The sequence below is a fragment of the Peromyscus eremicus genome, unplaced genomic scaffold (genome assembly GCF_949786415.1).
Source record: "Peromyscus eremicus unplaced genomic scaffold, PerEre_H2_v1 PerEre#2#chr22_unloc_1, whole genome shotgun sequence".
NCBI classification, from domain to species: Eukaryota; Metazoa; Chordata; class Mammalia; order Rodentia; family Cricetidae; genus Peromyscus; species Peromyscus eremicus.
The window spans coordinates 3,981,271-4,008,919 of NW_026734286.1; the positions used below are offsets into that span (position 1 = coordinate 3,981,271).

At 45.9% G+C, this 27,649-nt stretch overlaps 1 protein-coding gene across 1 annotated transcript; it reads right to left on the reverse strand.

Moving 5' to 3' along the window:
* Positions 1–11,887: 11,887 nt before the first annotated feature.
* LOC131900574 (cytochrome P450 4F6-like) lies at positions 11,888–27,429 on the reverse strand. The gene is made up of 12 exons (XM_059251853.1): positions 27,232–27,429; positions 22,478–22,622; positions 19,715–19,768; positions 19,498–19,625; positions 18,237–18,358; positions 16,136–16,406; positions 15,734–15,800; positions 15,398–15,527; positions 12,832–12,965; positions 12,684–12,748; positions 12,438–12,520; positions 11,888–12,065 (listed from the first exon to the last, which is right to left on the reverse strand). The coding sequence occupies exons 1-12, from the start codon at positions 27,427–27,429 to the stop codon at positions 11,888–11,890; spliced, it is 1,575 nt and encodes a 524-aa protein (XP_059107836.1).
* Between the last annotated feature and the right edge of the window lie 220 nt (positions 27,430–27,649).

A 27,649-nucleotide genomic window follows, 5' to 3' on the forward strand; every position in this document is an offset into this window, starting at 1 on the left:
TGAGAACTGGGCCATGGGCTGGAGAGATGGCTCAGCCGTTAAAGGCTAGGCTCACAACCAAAAATATAAGAGAACTCGGCCACAAGACATCCATTGGCTTCATTCTGTTCATGCTCTGAGAATTTGAGTGAGGCTGGATTCAAAAGTCATGGACTGATTTGATTGGCCAAGGAAATCTGAGGATAGGCTGTACTCGGGCTGTGCCACGGTGACTGCTCACCGCCCTTATCCGGTCTCCTGTGAGAAAGCACAGGGAGCAGAACAGAAAGATATGTGCGAAGGAGCATGAGAGAGTTTGAAGTGGCAGACAGGAGGGTGAGGAGAAAACATCTGTACTGCTCAGGACATTAACCGTTAAAGAGAAACCTCCTCTCCTGACTGGGACAGCGGGGCAGGTGCCTTGAAGGCAAGACCCCAGCCACTGATGGCTCCACTTGAAACAACAGAAATACATTCGAAAGGAGGAGAATAAACGGAGAATGCTGCTGACAAGGTTCCCAGCTGCAAAGTGGTCACCCAGGGAATTGTTTTCCTGGGACATAGAGGTCATTAGAGCTGGCACAACCCATCAACAGCGTCACATAGTCCTGTTTTGTGAGCATGAAAGATATGAGATTGGTTGGGGGCTTGCACCAGGCTACCAGAAAGCCACTGAAGTCTGGCAACGTGCTTCAGGAAGGCCTTGAGAGGCTGGGGCATACGGCTGGGAATTTGAATACCCCGGTATATTGGGAGAGGCCAGGAAAATGAGATGTCTCCTGTGGAACGATTCTGGCACAAAGTGGAACTGATTCAGAAGAAGACACTGTTTGCTGCAAGAAAAGCCGCTGCAGGGAGAAGGTGGTCAAAGGCTGCTGGAGCAGAGACGCCTCCGTCAGGAGCCCCAGATGCTGGCTCCACAGCAGCTGCGTTTTGCTGCTGTTGTTGTTGTTGTTGTTCATTTCAGTCTTGCGTTTTTACTTTTTCTTTTCTTATTCTTCCTTTCTATGCCCACATTATTCCATCCTGTATACATTAGAAGCACATTGGTACGTGGGTTTTTTGTTTGTTGTATGTTTCTTATAGGACCTCACAATTAAGGACTTCCCCTCACATCTCATGAGAAACTGTGGAGTTAAGACTTTGGAGTTAAGTGTTGGGATTGTTTTAAATGATGCATGTTTAGAAACTGGATAAATGCATTTTGTATTGAGATCAAAATTAGAGCTTGTAGGACAGAGGTAGGATGTTTGTATCCCCGTGGTGCCCCTGCAGGCAGATGGGAGCTGGAGACAGGAGAATCTCTAGATCAGTGCTTCCACTGTGACCCTTTAATAGAATTCCTCACGTTGTGGTGACCCCCAACCATAAAATTATTTTCATTGCTACTTCTTCATAACTGTAATTTTGCTACTGTTATGAACCATGTTAATATCTGTATTTTCCGATGGTATTAGGCATCGGAATTAGGCATCACCTTTCCCTGTGAAAAGGTCATTTGATCCCCCAAAGGGATTGAGATCTCACAGGTTTAGAACCACTGCTCTAGATGCTCAAGGGCCAGCAAAAACCAAGAGAGCCTGTCTCAAACCCACGGAAAAGTAGGGACCAATCCAGATTGTCCTCTGACCTCCATGCTCACACATTCATACCTGCAAGCATGAGCAAACGAGCTCAAACAGATACAGAACTACCAGTAAGTTAAATACTTGAAATCCCATCAGGACTCCCTGTAGAAGTAGAACCCACATTAGAAAATTTTATATGGAACAAAAACAACAACAACAAAAATGGGGCTGGAGCATTGACGCAGAGCTTAAGAACGTGTATTACTCTTGCCGAGGACATTAATTTGGTTCCTGGCAGGCATAACAGGTGGCTCACAATTGTCTGTAACTCCACCCTCTGGGGTATCTGATGCCTCTGGCCTCTTTGGACACACACACTCATAGTGGTGTGGGGGGGGGGGGAGACAGAGACGGGGGGAGGTTGTTTCAGTGAAGAACCCTAACTGATTCAGGGATGAAGCCAAATTCCTCTCTCCTTGAGTCTATGCAGTATGCATGACTTCTTGCACTGTGGAGTTTATGTCATAAAGGGAATACAATTTCTTTTGCATTCGCGTGGAATATATACTCTTGGACCCAGCATGTTAAAGGGAAGCCCAAGCAGCCGTATGGAGAGTCCCTATCTGAAAGGACACGAGATCCTCAGCCACTTATCTATCATAAGAGTCAGCCATCTTGAAAATGACTCCTAATGTTCAATGACATACAAAAAGCCAGTCCTGCTGAGCCCTGCCCAAAGTGCACATTCCTACATGTATAAGCAAGTTCCGACACTTAACAGATAGGGGATGCATGGTCAGCAAAGAGCATGTGTTTGACACTTTCTTTATGGCAGAATGATGACATGAGCACCAGCTACATTGCTTGGCCCTTTGTCACACAGTCAAAGAACCCACTGCTGTAAACACCCCGCACAAATTCTCTGACCCTTAGCAGGCTGTTAGGAAAGCAATGAGCACCTGGCTTGGGATCAGACAGACCAAGGTCGAGGCTGGGCTCTGCCACTCACCAACTATGTGTGACTTGAGCAAGTGATTGACCCTCTAAGATCAAATCCCTCCTTGGTAATCAGGACACAAGACTATGACTACAGGAGTCGGGGGAGCCAGCCACCATTATGTCTGGTGAGTTTGAACCTGCAGACCCTGATCCAAGGATTCCAGGTCAAAGACCGGGTTTCAACTGCCAGGCATCTCTTTGGGAGGAGATCCCAGGAAACACCAGAAACACTCCGTGGGAAGTGGGATGGAAAGGGAGACAGGAGTTAAAGGCGGCCTGAAGGGAGCTTGCACTGTGGACAACCAGTGCTCAGTTCTGGACAGAGGGCAAGGAACACGAACCTCAGCGTCATTTCTGCCAGAGCGAAGACCTGGGGCTGCTCCTAAGGACAGTGTCTCTCTGGAGTGTGGAGCTTGGAGACTAGGGCAGAGAGCCAAGATACTGACCATGAGCACAGCAGGTGTGGACAATTTCACCACTCAGTGATTCTAACACAAACACGCTCACACACATGAATGTACTCAGACACCAGTACAGTGTATAAACACATTTAGCACATAATGAAGCACACATGTGCATGTATATACTCACACAAATGTACATACTCACACATACACTTACACACAGTCAAACACACCCACAGTCTCTCAGGTAAACACACACTGAACTAAAGAACACCAGACCCCCAGAACACTAGAATCTCTTGTCCCCATACTATACCCAGGAACCTCCTTCCTGCTCAGGAGACCAACATGTCCCCAGCAGCCAATGACAGAAGGCCTGGCTGAACTTTCACAACTAAGCAGTCAGCTGTAGCAGAACCTCAAGGACCCACAGACCCACATTCCCCCACTCTCCATTCATTAACTGTCATGATCTGAGGCAGAGTCTCAAAGCCTATTCAGTACAGGAAATAAGAGTCTTAACATTCCAGGTACAGATTGACCTATAAAGATTTTGTTTTTTCATTTTGGAAAAATCTATAAAGATTTTTTGTTTGCTTGTTTCATTTTGGAAAAAAAGACTGGAGCATCAGCTTGTAAGAAAGCAAGGCTATGGCTGGAGAGATGGTTCAGCGGTTAAAAGCACTGGCTGCTCTTCCAGAGGACCTAGGTTCAATTCCCAGCACCCACATTAAAGTTATAGACAGTTGTCTATAACTATATGGGATCCAATTCCCTCTTCTGGTATATAGACATATATGCAGATAAAATGCACATACAATAAATAAGTAAATCACTTTTAGAAATGAGTTCCAACTCCTTCTATGTATAACAATAAACAGTAAATAATTTTTTTCAAGAATCATTATTGAATATACACTATGAAAGTGAACTCAGGTAAAAGTCGAACAAAATATATGTGGTGTATCTGTGATGAAAACTTCAAGTCACTGATGAAAGAAATTCAGGATAACCCAAATGCAGAGTCATACAATGTTCATGGATACGACGCTGAATAATGGTAAGATGGTGATTCTCCTTAAACTGATCCTTTAATTTGCTGAAAACTCAAAATCACAGCAGAACTCTTGGTATGAGTATAAACATTGATTGTGAAATTAATATGAAAACACAAAGGGCATAGGAGATCCAAAAATTATTTAAAAATGAAAATACAGTTGCAGGATTCCCATTATCCATTCAAGACATACTATAAAACTATGGAAATCATCAGAGTATAGTGACCAAAAATTACACAATTATCAGTTGCTGAAATAGCTCACCCCAGTGTCTACCAAAATACCTACTATGTCCTCTCCCTTGCAGACAAGGGTTGCACTCAGAACATTCCCAAGGGAGTCAAACCCAAAGGCCACCTACCACCTCTATTTTTCCCAAAGTTCAAGACCTATGGATGATGAGTAATGCTCCCCCCTTGTGGTTTTTTTTGGGGGGGTGAGATAAGGTTTCTTTACATAGCCCTGTCCAGCAACTCACTATATAGATGAGGCTGGCCTTGAACTAAAAACGATCCATGTGCCTCTGCTTCATAAGTACTGGGATTACGGGTGCGTGACACCATGAGCAGCCTTTCTTCTCATGTTCTGATGTGAGTATCTATGGAATAGAAACTATAGAATCAAGGGTAATTATCACCTTGAGCATCCTAAAGTGAAGTCACTGTTGGAAGTGGTTTGTGCGCATTTAAAATTTCACTTAAGGCCTCTAGGACCTAGGCCCTGGGACACAACCAGTCCCAGGGAACCCCCACCCATCTCTACCCAGTTGCTGGCCAGCAGGGAAGACTCCTGCAGGCAAACTCCCCCACCAAAACCCCCCATTGGACCCAGCAATCTACAAGACCCATGCCCTACATCAATACCCATCCCCCTGTGGCACCAGTGGCTTCCTAAGACACAAAATCTACCAGCTCTCATTAGACCAAGAGAGGCTTCTTGAGACACAGAATCCACCAGCTCTGACTGAACCAAGTGCCCTGATAAGAACAAGAGTGGCTCCCTGAGCCACAAAATCAGTTAGCTTGGATTGGACCAAGAACATCTCCCTGAGATACAGAATCCGCCAGCTCCAATTAGACCAAGAGCTAACACTGGACCCAGAGTGGCCCCCTGAGACATAGACATAGCAAGTACAGATTGGACCAAGAGCAGTTCACTCAGACACTGGCACCTCTTGCACCTATCGGAGGAAGAAATGGGTAGATGCCATTGCAAAAATACACACAACAGAATAAAGAGCAATATGGCATCACCAGAACCTAGCTCTTCTACAACAGCAATACCTGAATATCACAATGTAGAAGAAGCAGAAGAAAGTGACCTTAAAAATAACTTCATGAAGATGCTAGAGGCCTTTAAAGAGGAAATGAAAAATTCCCTTAAAGAAATTGAAGAAAAGACAAACAAAAAAATTGGAAGAAAACAATACATCCCTTAAAGCCAAGAAAACCATGAAAAAACTAATTAAACACGTGAAGGAAACAGGTCAAGACCCAAAAAGTGAAATAGAAACAATGAGGAAGACACAAACAGAGGGAATGCTGGAAATAGAAAATCTGAATATATGAACAGGAACTACAAATGCAAGCATAACCAACAGAATATAAGAGATAGAAGAAAGAATCTCTGGTGTAGAGGATACAATAGAGGAAATAGATTTGTCAGTCAAAGAAAATAACAAAGCCAAAAAAGTCATAACATAAAATGTCCAAGAAATCTGGGACACCATGAAAAGGTCAAATATAAGAATATTAGGGATAGAAGAAAGAGAAGAATACCAACTCAAAGGCACAGAAAATATATTCAACAAAATCATGGAAGAAAACTTTCCCAGCTTAAAGAAGGAAATACCTATGAAGATAGGAAAAGCTTATAGAACATAAAATAGGCTAGACCCTCCCCCCCCAGAAAAGTCCCCTTGCCACATTATAATTAAACCACTAAACATACAGAATAAAAAAAAAGAATATTAAGAGCAGCAAAGAAAAAAGGCCAAATGACTTATAAAGGCAGACCCATCAGAATAACCTGATTTCTCAGTGGAGACTTTGAAAGCCAGAAGGTCCTGGACAGATGTAATGCAGATGTTAAGAGACCACAGATGCCAGCACAGACTACTATACCCAGCAAAACTTTTAATCACCATAGATGGATGAACAAGACATTCCAAGACAAAACCAGATTTAAACAATACCTATCCACAAATCCAGCCCTACAGAAAGTACTAGAAGGAAAATTCCAACCTAAGGAAGTCAGATACACCCATGAAAACACAGGCAATAGATAACACCACAGCAGTAAACCCCAACGAAGGGAAGTACACACATACACTACCACGAAAAGATAACAGAAATTAACCAGTCATTAATATCTCTTAATAGCAATAGACTCAGTGGACTCAATCTACCTATTAAAAAAACACACAGGCTAACAGAATGGATACAAAATCAGGATCCATCCTTCTGCTGCATACATGAAACACATCTCATCATCAAAGACAGACACTACCTCAGAGTAAAAGGCTAGGAAAAGACTTTCCAATCAAATGGACCTAAGAAACAAGCTGGTGTAGCTATTCTAATATCTAACAAAACAGACTTCAAACTAAAATCAATCAAAAGAGATCAAGAAGGACATTATATACTTATCACATGAAAGATCCACCAAAATGAAGTTTCAATTCTGAACATTTATGCCCCAAATACAAGGGCACCCACACATGTAAAAGAAACATTACTAAAGCTTAAATCATACATCAAACTCCACACATGAATAGTGGGAGACTTCAACACCCCACTCTCACCATGGGACAGATCTGCCAGAATGAAACTTAACAGAGAAATAAGGAACCTAACAGATGTTAGGACTCAAATGAACTTAATAGATATCTGCAGGACATTCCATCCTAACAAAAAAGAATATACCTTCTTCTCAGCACCCCATGGAACCTTCTCTAAAATTGACCACATACTCGGTCACAAAGCAAATCTCAACAGATAGAAAAAAATTGAAATAACCTCCCGTATTCTATCAGACCGCCATGGTTTAAAGTTAAATTTCAGCAACAACAAAAATTACAGAAAGCTTACAATCCCATGGAAACCGAATAATGCTCAACTAATTCACTAATGGGTCAAGGAAAAAATAAAAAAAGAAATTAAAAATTTCCTAGAATGCAATGAAAATGAATGTACCACATACCCATACTTATGGGACACTATGACAGCAGTGCTGAGAGGAAAATTCATAGCACGAAATGTCCACATAAAGAAGTTGGAGAAATCTCACACTAGTGACTTAACAGCACACCTAAAAGCTCTAGAACAAAACAAAACAAACTCACTCAGGAGGAATAGACACCAAGAAATAATCAAATTGAGGCCTGAAATCAATAAAATAGAAACAAGGAGAACAATACAAAGAATCAATGAAACAAAGAATTAGTTCTTTGAGAAAACCAACAAGATAGACAAGCCCTTATCCAAACTAACCAAAAGGCAGAGAGAGAGCATCCAAATCAACAAAATCAGAAATGAAAAGGGAGACATAACAACAGACAATGAGGAAATCCAGAGAATCATCAGGTCATACTTTAAACACCTGTACTCCACAACAGTGGAAAATCTAAAAGAAATCGACAATTTTCTAGATAGGTATCACCAAAGTTAAATCAAGACCAGATAAACAATTTAAATAGACCAAAAACCCCTAAGGAAATAGAAACAGTCATTAAAAGTCTCCCAACCAAAAAAAGCCCTGGACCAGATGGTTTCGATGCAGAATTCTACCAGATTTTCAAAGAGGAGTTAATACCAATACTCTTCAAATTGTTCCACACAATAGAAACAGAAGGAATGTTACCAAATTCCTTTTATGAGGCTACAGTTACTCTAATTCCCAAACCACACAAAGATGCAACAAAGAAAGAGAATTACAGACCAATCTCCCTCATGAACATTGATGCAAAAATACTCAATAAACTATTGGCAAACCGAATCCAAGAACACATCAAAAACATTATCCACCATGACCAAGTAGGCTTTATCCCAGAGACGAAAGGATGGTTCAACATGCAAAAAGCTGTCAATGTAATTACACCATATAAACAAACTGAAAGAAAAAAAAACACATGATCATTTCATTAGATGCTGAAAAGACAACATGTAGAAGACTGCAAATAAATCCATATTTATCACCATGCACAAAACTCAAGTCCAAGTGGATCAAAGACCTCAATAAAAAGCCAGTTACACTGAACCTGATAGAAGAGAAAGTAGTCTTGAACACATTGACACAGGAGACTACTTTCTAAGTATAACATCAGCAGCTCAGACACTCAGAGGAAAAATTAATAAAAGGAACTTCCTGAAACTGAGAAGCTTCTGTAAAGCAAAGGACACAGTAAGACAAAATGACAGTTTACAGAATGGGAAAAGATCTTCACCAACCCCACATCTGACAGAGGGTTGATCTCAAAAATATATAAAGAACTCAGGAAACAATCCAATTAAAAAAATGGGCTATAGAGCTAAACAGAATTCTCAAAGGAAGAATCTCAAATGGCCGAAAGACATTTAAGGAATTGCTCAACATCCTTAGTCATCAGGGAAATGCAAATCAAAATGACTCTGAGATATCATCTTACACCTGTCAGAATGGCTAAGATCAAAAACATTGAAGACAGCTAATGTTGGAAAGGATATGGAGCAAGGGGAACACTCTTCCACTGTTGATGGGAGTGCAAACTTGTACAACCACTTTAGAAATCAGTATGGCGGTGTCTCAGAAAACTAGGAATCAATCTTCCTCAAGACCCAGCTATATCACTCTTGGGCATTATACCCAAGGAATGCTCAATCATACCACAAAGATACATGCTCAACTGTAGCTAGAGTTTTCCTGCCTGGCCCACAGTCAAGACAAATCTCTGACACTCGCCAGTCCCACAGCCGCTCAGACCCAACCAAGTAAACACAGAGACTTATATTGCTTACAAACTGTATGGCCGTGGCAGGCTTCTTGCTAACTGTTCTTACAGCTTAAGTTAATCCATTTCTATTAATCTATACCTTGCCACATGGCTCGTGGCTTACCGGCATCTTCACATGCGGCTTGTCATGGTGTTGGCTGGCAGTGTCTCTCTGATTCAGCCTTCCACTTCCCAGAATTCTCTTCTCTGCTTGTCCCGCCTATCCTTCCTGCCTGGCTACTGGCCAATCAGTGTTTTATTTACTAACCAATCAGAGCAACACATTTGACATACAGAACATCCCACAGCTCAACTATGTTCATAGCAGCATTATTTGTAATAGCCAGAACCTAGAAACAACCTAGATGTTCCTCACCTGAAGAACAGATAAAGAAAATGTGGTACATATACACAATAGAGTACTACTTGGCAAGAAAAACAATGATATCATGAAATTTGCAGGCAAATGGATAGAACTAGAAAATATTATCCTGAGTGAGGTAACCCAGACTCAGAAGGACAAACATGGTATGTACTCACTCATAAGTGGATACTAGATATAAAGCAAAGGATAACCAGACTACAACCCACAACTCCAGAGAAACTAGCTAATAAGGTGGATCATCCTGGGAAGGGGAAATAGATGAGATCTCCATGAGTAAACTAGGGGTGAAGGTTGGGCAATGGAGAGTAGGGGATAGTGGATGAGAACATAAGGGAACAAGATGATCAAGCTGGAACATGGATGGAGTGGGAAAGAAATGAAAGAGATACCATGACAGAGGGAGACATCATGGGGATAGGGAGAAACCAAGTGCTAGGGAAGTTCCCAGGAATCCCCAAGGATGACCCCAGCTTGGACTACTAGCAATAGTGGAGAGGGTGCCTGAACTGAACTGGCTTACTACCCCAGTGATCAGATCGGTGAATACCCTAAGTGTCATCACAGAGCATTTCTCCAGTGACTGTTGGAAGCAAATGCAGAGATCCACAGCCAAGCACCAGTCAGAGCTGCAGGAGTCCAGTAGGAGAGAGAGAAGAGAGTTTCTTTGAGCAAGTGCATCAAGATCATGATGGGGAAACCTGCAAAGATGACCAAACCAAACTAGTGGGAACTCATGAAAGTTGGAACAATGGCTGTGGAGCCTGCATGGGACTGGGCTAGGCCCTCTGTATGGTGAGACAGTTGTGTAACCCGATCTGTATGAGAGCCCCCTGGCGGTAGGATCAAAATTCATCCCTGGTGCATGAGCAGGCTTTTTGGAGCCCACTATGATGGGACACCTGGAGAAGCCTTGAGGCAGGGGGAGGGACTTGGACTTGCGTCGACTGGATGTGCCTCCCCATGGGAGGCCTTGCCTTGTTATGAGGAGGAGTGGGGGGGTAGGGAGGCTGGGGGGGTGAGAGGAGGGAAGAGGAGGATCTTTGATTGGTGTGTAAAATAAATTGAAATTTTTTCTTAATAAAAAAATAAATTAAAATTTCACTTAAGGGGCTGGGGAGATGGCTCAATGAATAATGTGCTTGTCTTTTAAGCAGGAAGTCCTGGGCTCAATCCTTAGAACCATCATAAAATTGGGTGTAAAGTGGTATGCAAGTATACTCTGATCGCTGGGAAGGCAAGGGCAAGAAGATTCCTAGAGTTCACTGGCCAATGAGGTTAGTCTAATTGGTGAGCTCCAGGCCAATGAGAGACCTTGTCTCAAAGGATGTGGACGGAATTCCTAAACATCAACACCTGAGCTGCCCTCTGGCCTACACACACACACACACACCACTAAAATAAGTAAATAAATGAAATAACAGAATCAGCAAGATGTGTAGCTCAGTGGTAGAAAACTTGTGTAACACATACAAGGCCTGGTCTTCAACAAGAGTACTGCCAAAACCACAAAGACAGTCTATAAACAAGAACAGAACACTAGAGATTTAAAGGGGGTGGGGGGGAATGCGCATTATTTCTCTAAAGTCATTTCTCAAGTGAAAGAGATGTAAAACTCTGGTTTTGTTTGTTTTTAAGTTTTGAGACAAGGTCTCACAATGCTGGCCTCAAACTTTCTATAGAGCCCAGGCTAGTCTCCAACTCCAACAGTTTTTAATGACTTCCTGGTAGAATGGAAGAAATCAAATCCTGGAAGAGATAGAAAAAGGAGTTTGTGCGTGCAGGGCACACAGAGACATGGCCATGAGGAGGCCAGGGGTTTATGTTGGGTGTCTTTGTTCATTACTGTCCACCTTATTTCCTGAGATAGAATCTCTCACTGAACCAGGAGCTCTCTGATTGAGCAAGGCTGGCTGACTAGTGAGCCACCTCTCCGGCCTCAAGAGGAGTAAGTGGGAACCCAGAAGAACAGCACCAGACAGGGAGCCTGCTAGAGTGATTTCACTTTAAATTTAAGTTGCCTTAGTGGCCTTGGACATCACAAGCCTTGAACGTCACTTAACATCATTCTCAAGGGCTCCCAGGCTTCTCTCCTGAGAAACTGTCCTTCATTTCTACAAATATCCCTTCAGATGTAACAGGCCAGGCACAGTGACCCACTCTTCTAATTACAGCACTGCGGATAATGAGGCCAGCCTGGTCTGTGCAGTGGGCTCCAAGCTACCCTATCTCAAAAACGAAAGAAAAAAGAAAACTGTGGAGTATGCTTAGGCGACAGATCCTCAAACCTGCAGGTAAACATCTGTGGTTCCCCGTCTCCAAAAGAATAAGTCCATGCCTGAGCTTGGGTGCGACTCCTATCAGCCTACAGGTCCTGTGGATGACCCAGGAGGAAACCAGCCCCACCTCGTCTCATCTAGAGCACCGGTGGTTCTCTGCTGTCCTGCATCGCCCCCTACTGGCTCTCGGTGAGGCTCCCCTTATTCGAGATCGTCTGAGAAGAGTGGGTGGGGCAGTTCCAGGCCCAGTCACTGAGCGCCTATGCTCAGCGGCTCCACCCGCAGCCACAGCCCGCCCTCTGCGCGCAGGATCAGCTCCGGCTTCCGGCGCGGCTCCTTGTCGTCCGGCAGGACGCGGAAGCGCAGCAGGGTGAGTGCCAGCGCCACCTTCATCTCGCTCATGGCGAAAGTCTGTCCTATGCAGTTCCTGCGGGAGGGCGAGGTGGGGACTCTGACTGTGTCCGGACCCAGCCAGGCCCCAAGGTTTGAACTTGGCCAGGTCCCTGTCGCTCCCGGGCAGCCTGAGAGGCAGGAGGGGCACTGACGCTCCTGGGACCCCGAGTCTTGCATCCGCATTCCCGAAGCTGTCTCAGAGTCAGCCAGCGCCCAAGACCGACCAGGGCGAATCTCTGAGCACAGAGCTTCACCACACTTCACCTTCCAATCCCAGCTCTCTAGACCTTTGCACATACTCTGAGCAGAGGGTGGGAAGGAGACCCAGAACCTAACCACCTCGATTCCCCTTTCCCCGCTGTCAGGCCCAGATCACTCTCTATCACCATAAGCCCTCTTGCCTCACCTGGGCCCGGCAGAGAAGGGAATAAAAGCCAGCGGTGACCTCTTCTGAGGGTTTTCTGGATCAAAGCGGAAGGGGTCATAGACCTGCGGGCCAAGCAAGACTAAGCTGATGGGTCGTGTCTCTCTGCACACCCAGCCAGCTCCAGAAAAGATGGATATGGGGACAGGAGAATGACAGCCTCTGGGTTTCAGGTAGTACCGTGCCCCTCTCCCAGGTCTCAGAATTGGGGGCTGGGCGGGGTCGCACCTCAGGGTCTGGCCAGACTGAAGGGCTGTGATGAACCCCAAAGATGCTGATGATACAGTCGTTCCCTTTGGACAAGAAGGGACAGTCAAAAGGAAGTCAGCGCTGTCACTGGGGACCACCAGGAGCCACCTCCCCATTCAGTCCACACCTTTAGGGATGATCCGGCCATCTGGGAGCACAACGTCCTGGGTGCAGCAGCGGGAGATCATCGTGACCGGAGGATGCAGCCGCAGACTCTCCTTAATGCACATGGTCAGGAAGGGCAGCTGGGCCAGGTCGTCCCTGAGGAACCACCACACAGTTATCCAGGGAGTAAAACAACGCCCCGGCTTGCTAGATTGCTTGGCGTTAGAGGGCTGGTACCCACGCTTGACGACCTAAATTCAATACCCAGACCACACAAGATTATAGGACAGAACCAACTCTCAAGAGTTCTCTTCTAACCTCCACACACGTACCATGGACTGCGTTTACACACACACACACACACACACACACACACACACACACACACACGTAAAGAGTACTGACCAGTCTCCCTGCTGCATGTTGAAATTCTTACTTCCCCCCTTTGATCATTAGTCCTATAACAAAGTTCACTTAGATGAATCAAAATTACTTGTTCATTTTACGATTTTTATTTTTATTTGTGTGTGGATGTATTGCGTAGGCCAGAAGTCACCTTTGGGAGTCTTCCTCTATCCCTCTACATCTTGTTTTGAGATAGTGTCTCTCCCTGAATGTAAGAACCGAATGTTTAGGGTAGACTGGCTGGCCAGCACAGTCCGATCTCCTGCTCCCTGAGCTACAGTGCTGGGGTAACCTTTTATGTGGATTCTTGGAATTCAAACTGAAGTCCTTATGCTAACAGCAAGTACATTACCCACTGAGCCCTCTCCCCTGCCCTGTTTTATAGATTTTACTTTGTTTTCCAGACAAGGTGTCATTATGTAGCCTTGGATACCCTAGAACTGCCTGTAGACTAGGCTGGCCTCGAACTTAGAGATCCACCTGCCTCTGCCTCCCAAGTGTTGGACTTAAAAGACTTGTGCCACCATACCTGGCTATATGTTGTTTTGTTTTGTTTTGCAAACAAAACAAAACAAAAGCAAGGTCTCCATATAGCCCATGCTGGCCTTGAACTCCCTACAAAGCTGAGGATGGTTTTGAACTGATCCTTCTGCCTCTGCCTCATGAGTGCTGAGAGAAGAGGAGTGAGCTACCACCCTTAACTCTGAATCAAAGATTAAACCATTAGAAAATCAAAAGAAAAAGTGGATAAATTTACTTAATATTTTTAGAAACATTTCTAAGAAAAACATACTTATCAAAATGTATCTTTACCAAAAAAAAGAATATCGTTAAATGCTTTCATATATTTAGATGAAAGACCTTTAAAAAATTAAATGGCGGCAAGATTCAGAAGGTGGAGGCAGGAGGATTAAGACCAGCTTAGGCTGTCCATTGAGTTGAAAGCCAGCCTTAGCTTTAGGAGACTCTGTCCCAACAAGGTTAAGAGTTCTCACTGATATTCTAGAGGAGCTGATCTCACTTGCTAGCACCCACACAGGGCAGCTCACAACCACCTGTTACTCCAGCTCCAGGGGGTTTACACCCTTTGGCTCTCCAGGGCACCCACACTCATGTGTACATACCCACAACCAAACATAAGTAAAAAATAAATCTTTTTAAAAGTGAGTAAGTAGAAATAAGTGTTTGCCTGTGCTGACTAGAGGATGGAGTTCTCCATGACATCTGAAAAACTGGACCTCTAACGTTCCTTACCACATCTAGCATTTCCAAGACCTGTCACTTCTTTAAGGCGAGAGTGAATGTTAGTTAACAACGGCTGGGCTAGTATGCAGAGTGCCACTAACCAAGTGCAATTCTGAACCCACTCACCAGTTCTCCACCTGCCCCACCCATTACCAGACTGATTCAGGAGGACAAAAAACCTACAAAGCATAAGAGACATTTTTTGTGACAGAACACCAGGAATTCTTAAAACTCCAAAAGCTTGAACTTAAAGACCAGAAGGAAATGTCAATATATTATTCACAAAATTGAAGAATCTATATGTTATAATATACTATGAACCACAACAGTATTCAAAGGAGTCATTCAGGGATGTCTACAATCCTCTGTCTGTCTGTCGTCTGTTTGTCTATCATGATATGTGTGTTAGTGAATGTGAGCATGTGAGTGAATGTGAGTGTGTGTGTGTGTGTGTGTGTGTGTGTGTGTGTAATTTCATGCAAATCAACACACAAAGGACACATAATCCAAGAGGAAAGTGAAGGATATGATCCAGGAACCCTCGGGGGTCATACAGTAGAGATTTAAGAAGTGATGGCCAAGCTGGTCAGGTGATTCCAAGAGGTAGACACAGGAGAAGAGAATAGTGAGTTCCAGGCCAGCTTGAACTATATAACTAGACCAAAATAATCAGAAGTAAAGCCAAGGAGGTGGCTCTTCAGGTAACGATACTTGCTGCTGATCCTAACGACCTGAGTTCAGCCCCCAGAACCCACGGTAGAAGGAGAGGCCAATTTCTGAAAGTTGTCCTCCGACCTCCACATGCGTACTTGGCACATGCACACCCCCGACAGAGACCGCCACACACAAATAAATAAGTCAATGTAATTTTACAAATCAAAAATAGCAACTACCATTCTGGATCTCAGCTATGTTCGTGGCACTGAACCTGCGCTCACCATTCAATCTCCTCAGGCTCTCGGTCCCTCAGCAGCTCCCGCACCTCCTGCCGGCAGCGCTCCTGGTATTCCGGGTGCCTCGCCAGGTTGTACAGGGTCCAGGAGAGTGCACTGGCTGTGGTGTCATGGCCTGAGGGACAGACAGGAAGGACTGGGTGTCTGGGCTGTTTCAGCACCTCAGAGTAAATAGTACTTGGGCATCCATGCCGAAGGAAAGATGAAGAAAGGATGGATGGATGGAATGGATGGGACGGAGGGGTCTGGTGGCTCCCCACGATATCTAATTGGGATTGATAGACTCTTATCCTCACTGTAGCCCTACACAGGGACCCTCACCTCCAAACATGAAGGTGTCAGCCTCTGCCCGGATGTCCTCATCACACAGCTCCTTTCCATGATCGTCCTGAAGACAAAACAGAACCCTCAACTCATTCCATGTCCGAGAATTCCTGATGCTGACCTAAGACAAGTTCTGATCCCATTATGCACACAGAATGCCTTCTCCATCCTTTCCAGAGCCTGTCCCTGCAGTTTCCTCCTTAATTTCCTGCTGCTGTTTGTCCTTCCACACAGCATTCAATGGAGTCACTTCTAAAACGTCTCTGTGTCCTGTCCTTAGTTATTATAAATGCCATCTACTGCTTCCCAAATGCCCTCTTGATCAAGTCCAACTTCCATCTAACACTTAAGGTCAAGGTTCTTGGTTAAATTCTCAGACGAGATCCCACAAAAGCCCACCTTGGCCAGCAAGAGCACATCGATGAAGTCTAACGTCTTAGACCTCTTCTTGGCCTTGAGGAAGTCATCAACACCCTGGCTAGCAAGGCTACTACGCCTCTCCTGAATGACAGCATCTGTGAAGTTGTGCACCACGTCACAGGCCTTGCGGAAGCGCCTCCCATCAGGAGTGAGGTAGTACAGGAAGTCCATATACAGGAAGAGCTGGTGGTGCCGTTTCATTATGAGGGAGCTGAGCTCCAAAATGGCAGCAATGTATTCGCTGGGAGACCTGCAGGGCAGGGGCAGGCCAGAGACAGGAAGCAACATAACACACATGAAACCCCAGAGAAACTTCGGCCAGAGTCTCAGGACCAAAATCTATCCAGAAAAGGGCTTAAGCCAGGCAAAGGTCTCCTGCTGCCTACTCCCCATGAGTAGCCTGGCACCCCAGGATTCGAAGGTAGATGTGGCTGTCCCCATCTTTTTTTCACTCAGCGTCTGCTCTGTTTTTTCTTTCCTGATTTCCTGCAAGTCTGTCCTGTTTTCTGTATCAAGTTCATATCCTCCTCTTCAGGTCCCTTGCATCCTGTGTCTACATGACAGTCCTCTACTGGCTCAGTTGTCCAATCTCAGCTGTGACTGTGACTCCCAACTGCTTAAATACCTTCCATGACTCCTTGGAAAACCCAGAATGGAGTTCATGCCCTTCTTTCTGGGTATACAACATCCTTAAGATCTGCCCACTAGGTAGACATGATGGCTTCTGACTGTAATCCCAACATCCGGGAGATGGAGACAGGAGGATCATGAGTTCAAGTCCAGCCTGAAGTACCTACTCAATTCCAAGCTAGCCTAAACAACAAGTGTACTGAAACACTTGGTGCCCAGTTGATGGCTCTTTCAGGGTGAGAGCCTTGTTGGAGGAGCGGACCTGGAGAACTTGTAGCCTCGTCCCACCTCCAGTTTGTGCTCTTTGCTTCCTGGGTGCAGCTGAAACGTGATCAGGCAGTTTCCTGCTTCGGCAGCCAGCTACCCTGCCTTCCTTGCCATTATGGACTTCCGTTTTAGAACTGTAATCCAAAATACCCTGTTCCTTCTAGACGATCACAGTATTTTATAACAGCAGCAGGAAGGGAAGTAACACTGAAAGGCGATGGGGAGCGCTGTGAACTCCGTGTTTGAGAGAAAAAGAGAAGCAGAGAGCACTTTCGACTCCCTGTGGTTGGGTTGTTTTTTTTTTTGTTGTTGTTGTTGTTTTGGTTTGGTTTTTTTGGAGTCTTTTTTCAGGGGGAGTAGTTTCGAGACAGGATCTTGCTGTGTAACCCTGGCTGTCCTGGAACTCTTTTTGTAGACTCCCTGTGATTACTAACCTTGATGTTCAGCGTGATTAGATTAAGAAGTGCTTAGATTAAATCACTTATTTTCAGTGTCTCGCACATGTGTCTTGTATGTACATTTCCGTGTAGTTGCACTGGATTGCAGATATCAGTCACCCTGGTTTTGCTTTGATGGGGAACTAGGGAACGGAACTCAAGTCTTTGGCCTTGCATGGCAAGCACATTACTGACCAAATCACATCCCTAGCCCTCATAAAGCACATCTCTGTGTTCGTCTATGAGGATGTTTCCCAGAGCATTGGCTGAGGGGTAAAAGCCCACCCTGATGTGGACAGTCTCATCCCATAGGCTGGGGACCCAGAAGGAAGAACAGGAAACAGAGGAGGAAGCTTGCTAGAACAGACCATCTCTCCCTCTCCACTTCTTGTCCTTGTTAATGCGAGGAGCTCCATGATGCCTTCCCACCAACCACGATGAACTGACACCTTTGAAACCAGGAGCCAACACCAGCCTTTCCTTCTTCAGTTGTTTCTCTCAGATAGTGACAAGAGCCCCACCTTGCCTGTTTGATTTACTGCTTAGCTACACCTTGACTTTATCCAAACAATCCTACCTCCCTGAAAGGACAGCACCCACTCTCTCTCTCTTCACTGTCTTTCCATGCCAGTTATGTCCCACCTCCTCCAGGGAGTCCCCTCTGCTCCCTCCAGCCAGTCCTCCTTATCCAGCCTCCTCCCTTGGTCCATGGTTCCTCAGACTCTCAGGCAAAGACAGTGACTCACTCCTGACAGTTGCTGTCAAAGCTGAAGACACATTTCTGCAGACTGTCCAATGTCATGAGGCTGATGTGCTCAAACATGTCCAGACGGGCGCTGCCCTTGGTGGTCAGGCGCCGCCACTTGGCCTGGCCAGAGAAGGAAGCAGAACAAGGCATTGGCTCCTGAGCCCCTCCTCAACTGCACTGGGGTTCACACACACACACACACACACACACACACACACACACACACACACACACAGAGCACACTTGGTCCATAAGCCTTGGTGAGAGAAGAGAAGACACAAGGCTGGAGTCAGGAACCTTGCATTCAAGTCTAATGTCTGTGTACCTTTGGTCAGAGCGTTTCCCTCTCCTGGTTCCCACTTGATAAACCTTCGGCAACAATTAATTTGACCTCATCTGTTGTCCCGCAAACCATACTTCAATGCCTGCCCCCTTCACACTTATTGCTAATGAACTTGGATGGGCTCCCTGACCTCTGTGGCCCCCAGTTTCATAATGTGACTGTCACAGTCGGCTTTTCCTCAGGGTGGTGAGAAAATGACAACAGGCAACATAGATCATGGAACTGGCATAGCATTTCTGATGTGGATATCACTCTGTATGCCGTGAATGTGTTGCTCTGATTGGTTAATAAATAAAATGCTGATTGGCCGATAGCCAGACAGGAAGTACAGGCAGGACAAGCAGAGAAGAGGATTCTGGGAACAGGAAGGCTGAGTCAGGAGTCGCCAGCAGACACAGAGGAAGCAAGATGTGAAGGCAGAACTGAAAAAAGGTACCAAACCATGTTAGTTTGTGGGTTAGTTTAAATGTAAAAGCTAGTGAGTGGTAGGCCTGAGCTAATGGCCGAGCAGTTTTAATTAATATGAGCTTCTGAGTGATTACTTTATAAGTAGCTGCAAGGTCTGTGAGGCTGGGTAGGACCAGAAAAAACATCAGTAGGTACTCAATAAATGTCAGCTGGTATGTGAGTACAGAAATTACGCCATACAGGGATGAAGAGGTGGATCAGAAGTTAGGAGCGCTTGTTGCTCTTACAGAGGACCCGGGTGTAATTCTCAGTACCTACACAGTGACTCACAACGTCTATAACTCCACTTACAGAAAGAAGTGCCAGTGCCCTCTTCTGGACTTTACAAGCACTAGGAATGCATAGTCATACATGCAGGCAAAACACCCATACACATAAAGCAAATATATATTTAAAATATTTAATCTTAAAGAAAGTATCCCATACAAACATGTACACACACACTCACATGCAAGATGTTCACGCTCTTGTTAAAAATCTTCACATAGGGCTTCAGGATGTCAAAGTGGAAGGCGGGTGTCAGCAGATGACGATGGTGACTCCATTTCTCACCAGCACTCACCAACAGCCCATCCCCTAGGAAGGCAGCCGTGGCAGTGAGCAAGGGTGGCACCTTTCTCCGGGCCCACAAGGGTGTCTCCTGACCCTGACCTTGAGGTACTCACCCAGCCATGGCTTCAGGAAACCATAGAAAGTCATTTCCTTAGGGGCCACTGCAGCTGCCGTGAAGAACGATCAGGGGCCACGGAGAAGTGAAAGATGAATTTAGGGAGTGGATGGGGACTCTCAGCCCCAGGGCTGTGCACTCCCCCTCCAAGACAGGAAGGGGACAGGGACAAAGGAAGCAGGGAGGAGGAAGGAGTTGAGACAAGGCTAGACCAGGCTGCAGCAGCAGGGAGAGCCAACGTCAGCCCGACGCCGTCAGTCTGACACCTTCACGTGGCTGCTACATAGTCCACCACATCCTCCATATCTGAACCCAGTACAACACCTTTATAAATGCCTTTTTGGAGGCTGGGACACACTGTCTATTTCAGCTCTCTGACATGTCCTGACACACCCTGCCCATTAGACAGGGACATACTTATGAACATATATGATCTTCCCTGAGATGATACAGTATGGTCCTGCACTAGAATACAACAATCTGACATGATCTAATGGTGCCCATCAGATAACCCCAGGTAGAATTTAAATGTGTCCCATTCATGCTCCAAATGTGTCCTAAACATGCCCCGGGGTCCCCAAGTATCCTCTTTTACACCATGCTAAGCATTGAGTCTTTAAAGTTAAGGGTTCCCCTGTCCTCAAAGACTGCAGGATGCTGCCCCTCCCGCCATCAAGCAGCTCCAGGGCCAGCCAGACACAGCTGGGCCCATCCGGATCTTCTCCTCCCTCCCAAGTCACTTTGCAGTTTAAGGTCCCTTTCATCAGAATTGGCTGAAGCAGCCCAGAAGGTGGGTGGAGTCCCGGTGTGCTGCACGCCTCTTTCTGCATCAGTTTCCCCAACTCTAAACCTTTCTGCTCTGTTCAGTTCTCGTCTGCCTGGTCTACTTCAGAACCCTGCTGGAAGGAATGCCATAGCCTCCATTCCTGGCAACAACCTCTCGAGAAGTGTCCTGATAAACAGATCTGATTATGCTAATGACCCCATAAAAATGATGAGTGATTGTAATGATGTTTGGCCACCATATGTTCTGACTCCTATGACAAAATGACCATTAAGTGGATTTGTTTGTTCGTTTGTAAAAAAATAAATTTCTAGACCAGTGGGACTCGAACACATAGAGATCTGCCTGCCTCTGCCTCCCTACTGCTGGCCTTAAAGGAGTGCACACTACACCCAGCAGATCTCCATATTTTTTATTTTATTTCATTACTAGAGATATTTTATCAAGGATCAAAAAGGTAGGGAAAGATCATACCTTAAGTATGTAAAAGGCCTTCGTCTTCTAGCCTTTTATTTTCATTTTAAGAAAGTGCTGGCCAGGCGGTGATGGCGCATGCCTTTAATCCCATCACGAGGGAGGCAGAGGCAGGCAGATCTCTGTGAGTTCGAGGCCAGCCTGGTCTATAGAGTGAGATCCAGGACAGGCACCAAAACTACACAGAAAAAAAACCTGTCTCAAAAAAACAAAAAAAAAAAAGAAAAGAAAGTGCCATGAAGACACATTTGTCCTCTTCTATTTTGCTTCTTTTTAAGAATGCACAAAACAGGCCGGGCAGTGGTGGCGCATGCCTTTAATCCCATCACTGGGGAGGCAGAGGCAGGCAGATCTCTGTGAGTTCGAAGACAGTCTCAACTACAGAGTGAGTTCCAGTACAGCTAGGGGCTACACAGAGAAACCCTGTCGGGGGGGGGAGTGCACTCTGAATTGATGGAGTGGTTATTTGTCATTTTATGTCTAAAATAGTATGAGGCAATCAAGTCACAGTGGTGGGTGAAGAATCTGTCCTATCACCCAAATGAGACAAAGTTAAGGAGTCCCAGAACTCATACTGGCCCACAGGGATCTTTTTCAAGGGGTTGAGCTATTAGGGATCATCTTTTCCACATGAGAATGCAATCATCCCAAAGGAAGATGGAATTAAGAGATAAAGGTTGCTGTGGGATGTTCTGTATGTCAAATGTGTTGCTCTGATTGGTTAGTAAATAAAACACTGATTGGCCAGTAGCCAGGCAGGAAGGATAGGCGGGACAAGCAGAGAAGAGAATTCTGGGAAGTGGAAGGCTGAGTCAGAGAGACACTGCCAGCCAACACCATGACAAGCCGCATGTGAAGATGCTGGTAAGCCACGAGCCATGTGGCAAGGTATAGATTAATAGAAATGGATTAACTTAAGCTGTAAGAACAGTTAGCAAGAAGCCTGCCACGGCCATACAGTTTGTAAGCAATATAAGTCTCTGTGTTTACTTGGTTGGGTCTGAGAGGCTGTGGGACTGGCAAGTGAGAGAGATTTGTCCTGACTGTGGACCAGGCAGGAAAACTCTAGCTACAAAAGGTCCTGCAGCATTGTTGAGACCTGAATCCAGCTGTGCTTGAAGACCACTCTCCCACTCTCCCTGGACTTTTTTGCCAGCAAATTTCTTTAGTTGTTTTGGTGTTGTTGTTTGTTTGTTTGTTTTATTTCAGTGCCTAAGCATGCAGCCTAAGGCCCTGTCCATTGCAGACTAGTGACCCACTGCAAAGCTATACCCCTAGTCAATAGAAGACCACACTGGGTTGAATTTCCATCACTCACTTAACAGACCTCAGTATCTAGAGGAACCCAAAACCTTGTCGAGGGTCAGTCGGGTTAGCAGCAGGGCTTGACTTCTGTCTGACATGGGCTCCACCCGCCCCTGCCCAGCCTGGCCTGTGCAGGGACGGGAAGGGCTCGGAGAAAAGGAAGGGAACAGACCAGTAATTCAATCCTGGGAGAAATACCTGGGGCCTGGAGCACGGGGGCAATGAACTTGGGGTGGGTGAGTGTCAGGATCGGGTAGAAAGCCCCAAACCAACAGAGGTAGACATCATGGAAGTGGTGGCCCATTTCAGTCATCAGCTGCAGGCCCTCCTCATTGTTCTGGATCTAGGGATGGAGAAGGCTGTTGTTGGGATCTGGCGCTAACTCTGCAATTTGATTAAACCTAAAGTTACTGTGGTGGTTTGAATGAGAAATGTCCCACGTAAGCCCAGTTGTTGGAGCACTTGGTCGCCAGTTGGTGATGCTGTTTGGGGGAAGTGATGGAACCTTTAGGAGGTGGAGCCTTGCTGGAGGAAAAACATCACCAGGGACAGGCTTTGAGGTTCTATAGCCTATGCTACTTCCTCTGATGCCAAATGGGACCCACCCTAACCACACATCTTTACTTCCAGACCTACAACTAGACTCAAGTTTCAGCAGGCCACAGAGATGGAATACACAATGAGAAGTCATACTACACTCCTAAAGAACTTCTTGTTGTTTCTGGTTTATAGAAGAAGAGGCCTGGAACATATATGTGAGAATGGATTTTGAGGGTATGGGTTAGTGATGGAAGGAACATAACCCTAGATCAAGCTAGATTTATCTATATGACCCCATTAAGCAGAGAATGGGGGGGGGGGAGGGTTTAGTGTTTCAGCTTACACAATGATACAGTCACAGCAGTAATCCATCATAAAATGAAAGCGATGTGTGTTTGTGTGTGTGTGTGTGTGTGTGTGTGTGTGTGTGACTGAGCCTACACAGGTAATGAAATCACAGCAAATTACTAAAGAGAATTCCAAAATGCCTATGGTTCCTACTCCTTTTACAACTCCTTCTGTTCCTAAGCGTGCACCTACAGCTTCATGAAGTGTGTCCTGTGATCTGTTGAACAGAAGATTAGGCATTTACAGGTGTTTCCATATGCTATATATAGGCACCAACCAAAAGTGGATAGCTGTAGCATTACAGCCTTTCTGAACCCTGAAGGACACTGGTGAAGGGAAATCTACCAAAGTGTGTACAGTCATATGTTTTTGCTTGGAAAAGGAGATAGTCAAGCATGTGATTATATACTGCTTCTTGAGCTGTGGCCAAGAAGTTTGGTTTGGCTGCGTGTCAGGGTTCTTAAAGGTGGTATGATTAAAAAGTTGGAAAGACATTTTGGGAAAAGGCATATGGTAGATCTCTCCAAATGGACAGAGGATGTGAAGATACTTGTGTCCCATATAACCACTCAGCAAAAGGCGGTCTCAGCAGAGAAGGGCTTCAGTAATCAAGCAGATAGGGTAACTTGTACTGTAGATAGTAGTTAACATCTTTCCCCAGCCATCCCTGTCATTGGCGAATGGGTCCATGACCAAAGTGGACAAGGTGGCAGGAATGTAAGTTATACGTGGGCTCAACAACACAGGCCTCCACTCACCAAGGCTGACCTGCTTACGGCTGCCATTGAGTGTCAGATCTGCCAGCAGCAGAGACCAACACTGAGACTCCAATATGGGGAGAAGGTTGACTACCTTGGACCACTTCCATCACAGAGTGGACAGTGTTTTGTCCATTCCAAAATAGATACTTACTCTGGTTATGAATTTGCCTTTTCTGCGTGTAATGTTTCTGCCAAAACTACCATCTATTCATTTACAGAATAACTTATCCACCACTGTGGTACGCCACATAATTTCATTGCTAACAAAGGAACTCACTTCCCAGCCATAGAAGTGAGGCAGTGGGTTCATGATCGTGGTCTTACCATCCCCCACCAACCTGAAGCAGATGGCTTGAAGGAAGGGTAGAATGGCCTTTTAAGGGCACAGCTACAGTGAAATAGGTGGAAATAACTTAGATGGCTGGACAGGTTTTCCAGAAGGCTGTATCTGCTCTGAATCTGTGCATGGCATCGTTTCTCCTCTGACCAGGGTTTATAGTTCAGGAATCAAGCAAGAGGTGGAAATGAGAATGGTGCCATGCCTGATCACCTCTAGGGACCCACTAGCAATTTTTTGTTCTTCCTTGTTCACACAATCATATGCTCTGCTGACTTACAAGACTTGCTTCCGGATGGGAGGTTGCTTCTGCCAAGAGATATGACAAATATCCATTGACTCAAAAGCTAATCCTCCCCTTGACCAATTTGTGTTCCTTATTCCCTTGAATCAACAGGATAAGATATGTGTTATAGTGTTAACAGGGGTGACTGATCCAAACCGCCAGAGGAAAAGTGGGTGGGCTTCTTATCCACAATAGAAGGAAGAGTATTGCCTAGACTGCAGGAGATCTTTTAGGGCTTCTCTTGGTGTTACCATGTCCTGCGGTTAAGGTCAATGGGAAACTCCAATAACCCAATCCGGGCAGGATGGTTATAGTTCTTCAAGGATGAAGGTTTAGATTACCCCTCCAGATAAAGAGCCAAGACCTTATGAGACATTGTTGAGGGTAGAGGAAATATAGAATGGGTAGTAGAGGAAAGCAGCAATGAATACCATCTAAGACCTCATGATTAGTTATAGAAACAATGATTTAATTATCATGAGTGTTTCTGTCCTGTTTTGTTAAGGATACGTTTATGCACAAGTACACAGATATTTATGTTTTCTTTTCTCTTCTAATCCTTTACCATGTAACACAACATTGGTTAAAATAATATCAGTAGTTAGGCATTCCTCAAGGGACTTTGCCATCTACTTAGGAGAAATAATAGTATATTCCTTTGTAAGTGTGAGAAGCTTGGATGTTGTTAGGTGGAACTGAGACTTCATTATCTTCATTTATTTAAGAATGAATCAAGCATGACACGGAGACATGGTTAGATGTCAGGTTGTCAACAGGTAGGGGTTTCAGATGGTTAATCTTCACTGTCACCTGGAATTCACTAAGATGATCCTCTGGGCTAGTCTGTGAGGGATTTCCTGGAAAGATGAGCTGAGGGGAGAAGACCCTCCCTGAGAGTGGGCATTGCCTTCTGACAGGTGGCCCAGATTTCAAGTCTGAGGTCAAACCTGCTGCTTGATCTCTGGGCCTTTGCTTCCTGGTGGTGACTGTCTCTTCTCCACCAGAACTCAGCTGCTGAAGGGAGATCAGAAACTCTCCTGAATCTTCCAGGCCTTCGGCACCAGACCGGAACTGCCAAAGCATCCAGCTTCATGGTCTGAGCAGCTACTGGGTGCTCAGCCTCTCCAACATGCAGATAGCCATGACTGGATCCCCAGCCTCTGCTGGCTATGCAACGTTCTAGTCAGGTAGATATATGATGTATATGGTTCTACCATCTGGGGAAACCCTGCCTAACCGGAAGCTCCTGGATGGGAGATGGAGAGGAGGAGGTCCTGAGGAGACAGGACATGAGAGAAGGCAAACAGGGAAGCTGGAAGCAAAGAGGCCTGTGGTGAGAGGGAGCAGCACTTGAATCAATGCCAGTGGAGGTGGTGCCCTCTCGGTGACACTGGAGTGCCAAGGGTGGCTCTGGCAGTAGGAAGCGCTGGAGCAAGAGACACTGGATATGAGAATGAGAAACTCTTCCCAGAAAGTGTAGCCATTATGGAAGAGGCCACATAGGGGAGAAGGAGGAGGGGGAGGAGGAGGAGGGGGAGGAGGAGGAGGGGGAGGAGGAGGAGGGGGGAGGAGGAGGAGGAGGAGGAGGGGGAAGAGGAGGAGGAGGAGGAGGGGGAGGAGGAGGAGGGGGGAGGAGGAGGAGGGGGAGGAGGAGGGGGAGGAGGAGGGGGAGGAGGAGGGGGAGGAGGAGGAGGGGGAGGAGCAGGAGGAGGAAGAAGAAAGAAGAAGAAAGAAGAAGTGGTTGGGATAGTGATGCAACCCTTTCATAGGGAGCACAGAACATTCAGTGTCTTATCTCGACACCACAAAGGAAAACAGAGTGCTCACAACTTGGACAGTAGAGTCCTCTGACACACTTTGAGAATGGAGAGCTAGATAGGAAAGAACAGAGCCTGAGGAGTTGGAGAGGCGAGATCACATCTCTTCTTCTGTGTCCTTCACAGGTGGAGGCATAAGGATCGTAGCTCATTCCCACAGGGGAAGAGGCGTCTTGGAGAGGTACAGACACTGGCCTGAGGACAACAGAGATGGGCCAGGAAAGGGGCATAACACATGCCTTCCACTACAGGGCCTCAAACCCAACCGTGGAAAATGAGGAGAGCACATGGGGGAACCTGTCCTGGGGGCCTGGAACTACAACACAGAACAGTACTGAACAAACAACAGGATGAGACCTCAGACCATGAGTCCTGATGAGAATGTGACCCAAAGTTAGCTAGGGATAAGAAAGGGGAAAAAAACAGAAGAAGAAGAAGAAGAAGAAGAAGAAGAAGAAGAAGAAGAAGAAGAAGAAGAAGAAGAAGAAGAAGAGGAGGAGGAGGAGGAGGAGGAGGAGGAGGAAGAGGAAGAAGAGGAAGAAGAGGAAGAAGAAGAAGAAGAAGAAGAAGAAGAAGAAGAAGAAGAAGAAGGAGAGGAGGAGGAAGAGGAAGAAGAGGAAGAAGAAGAAGAAGAAGAGGAGGAGGAGGAAGAGGAAGAAGAGGAAGAAGAGGAAGAAGAAGAAAGCCTCAGAGCACCGTGTGGGCAGACAGGCAAGGAGTGGATCTGCGGGGTGTGTGAGCAGAGCCTCCCTCACCTCTCTACTGGTGTAGGCCCCAACCTTCTCATGACCCCCAGATTCCTAAGAACCTTTCCTGATCCTTCGAGAACACATTCATCCTGACACATGTGCTGCCATACTCACCATGCCCATGTGACGCCAAAACCAGTGCTGTGAAGGGGGCTGAGGGAAGCAGTGGAGCCGGCAGGAGTTGTCATACAAGGAATAGAGCCAGGCCAGAATTCGGGCCAGAATCCAGGAGGCCCCACCTAGCAGCAGAAGCTGCCATGGGGAGGCAGCCACAGGCCCCAGACCCAGCCAGGACAGGCTCAGCTGTAGCATCCTGCAGGGCAGATGGGCAGAGCGTGAAATTCTGAGGCCCAGGAGACAGAGATGGATTGCCGGGGTCACTGGACAGGGATAGTGACTTAGAGGACTAGAACAGGGCAAGGAGAAGGGACACCCAGGGCAACGCAGGGGAGAGACAGTGAGAGAGAACACGGAGAGCGACAGACAGTTGGGAACTGTTAAGAGTCTGGACTGGCCCAGACTAAAGCACAGG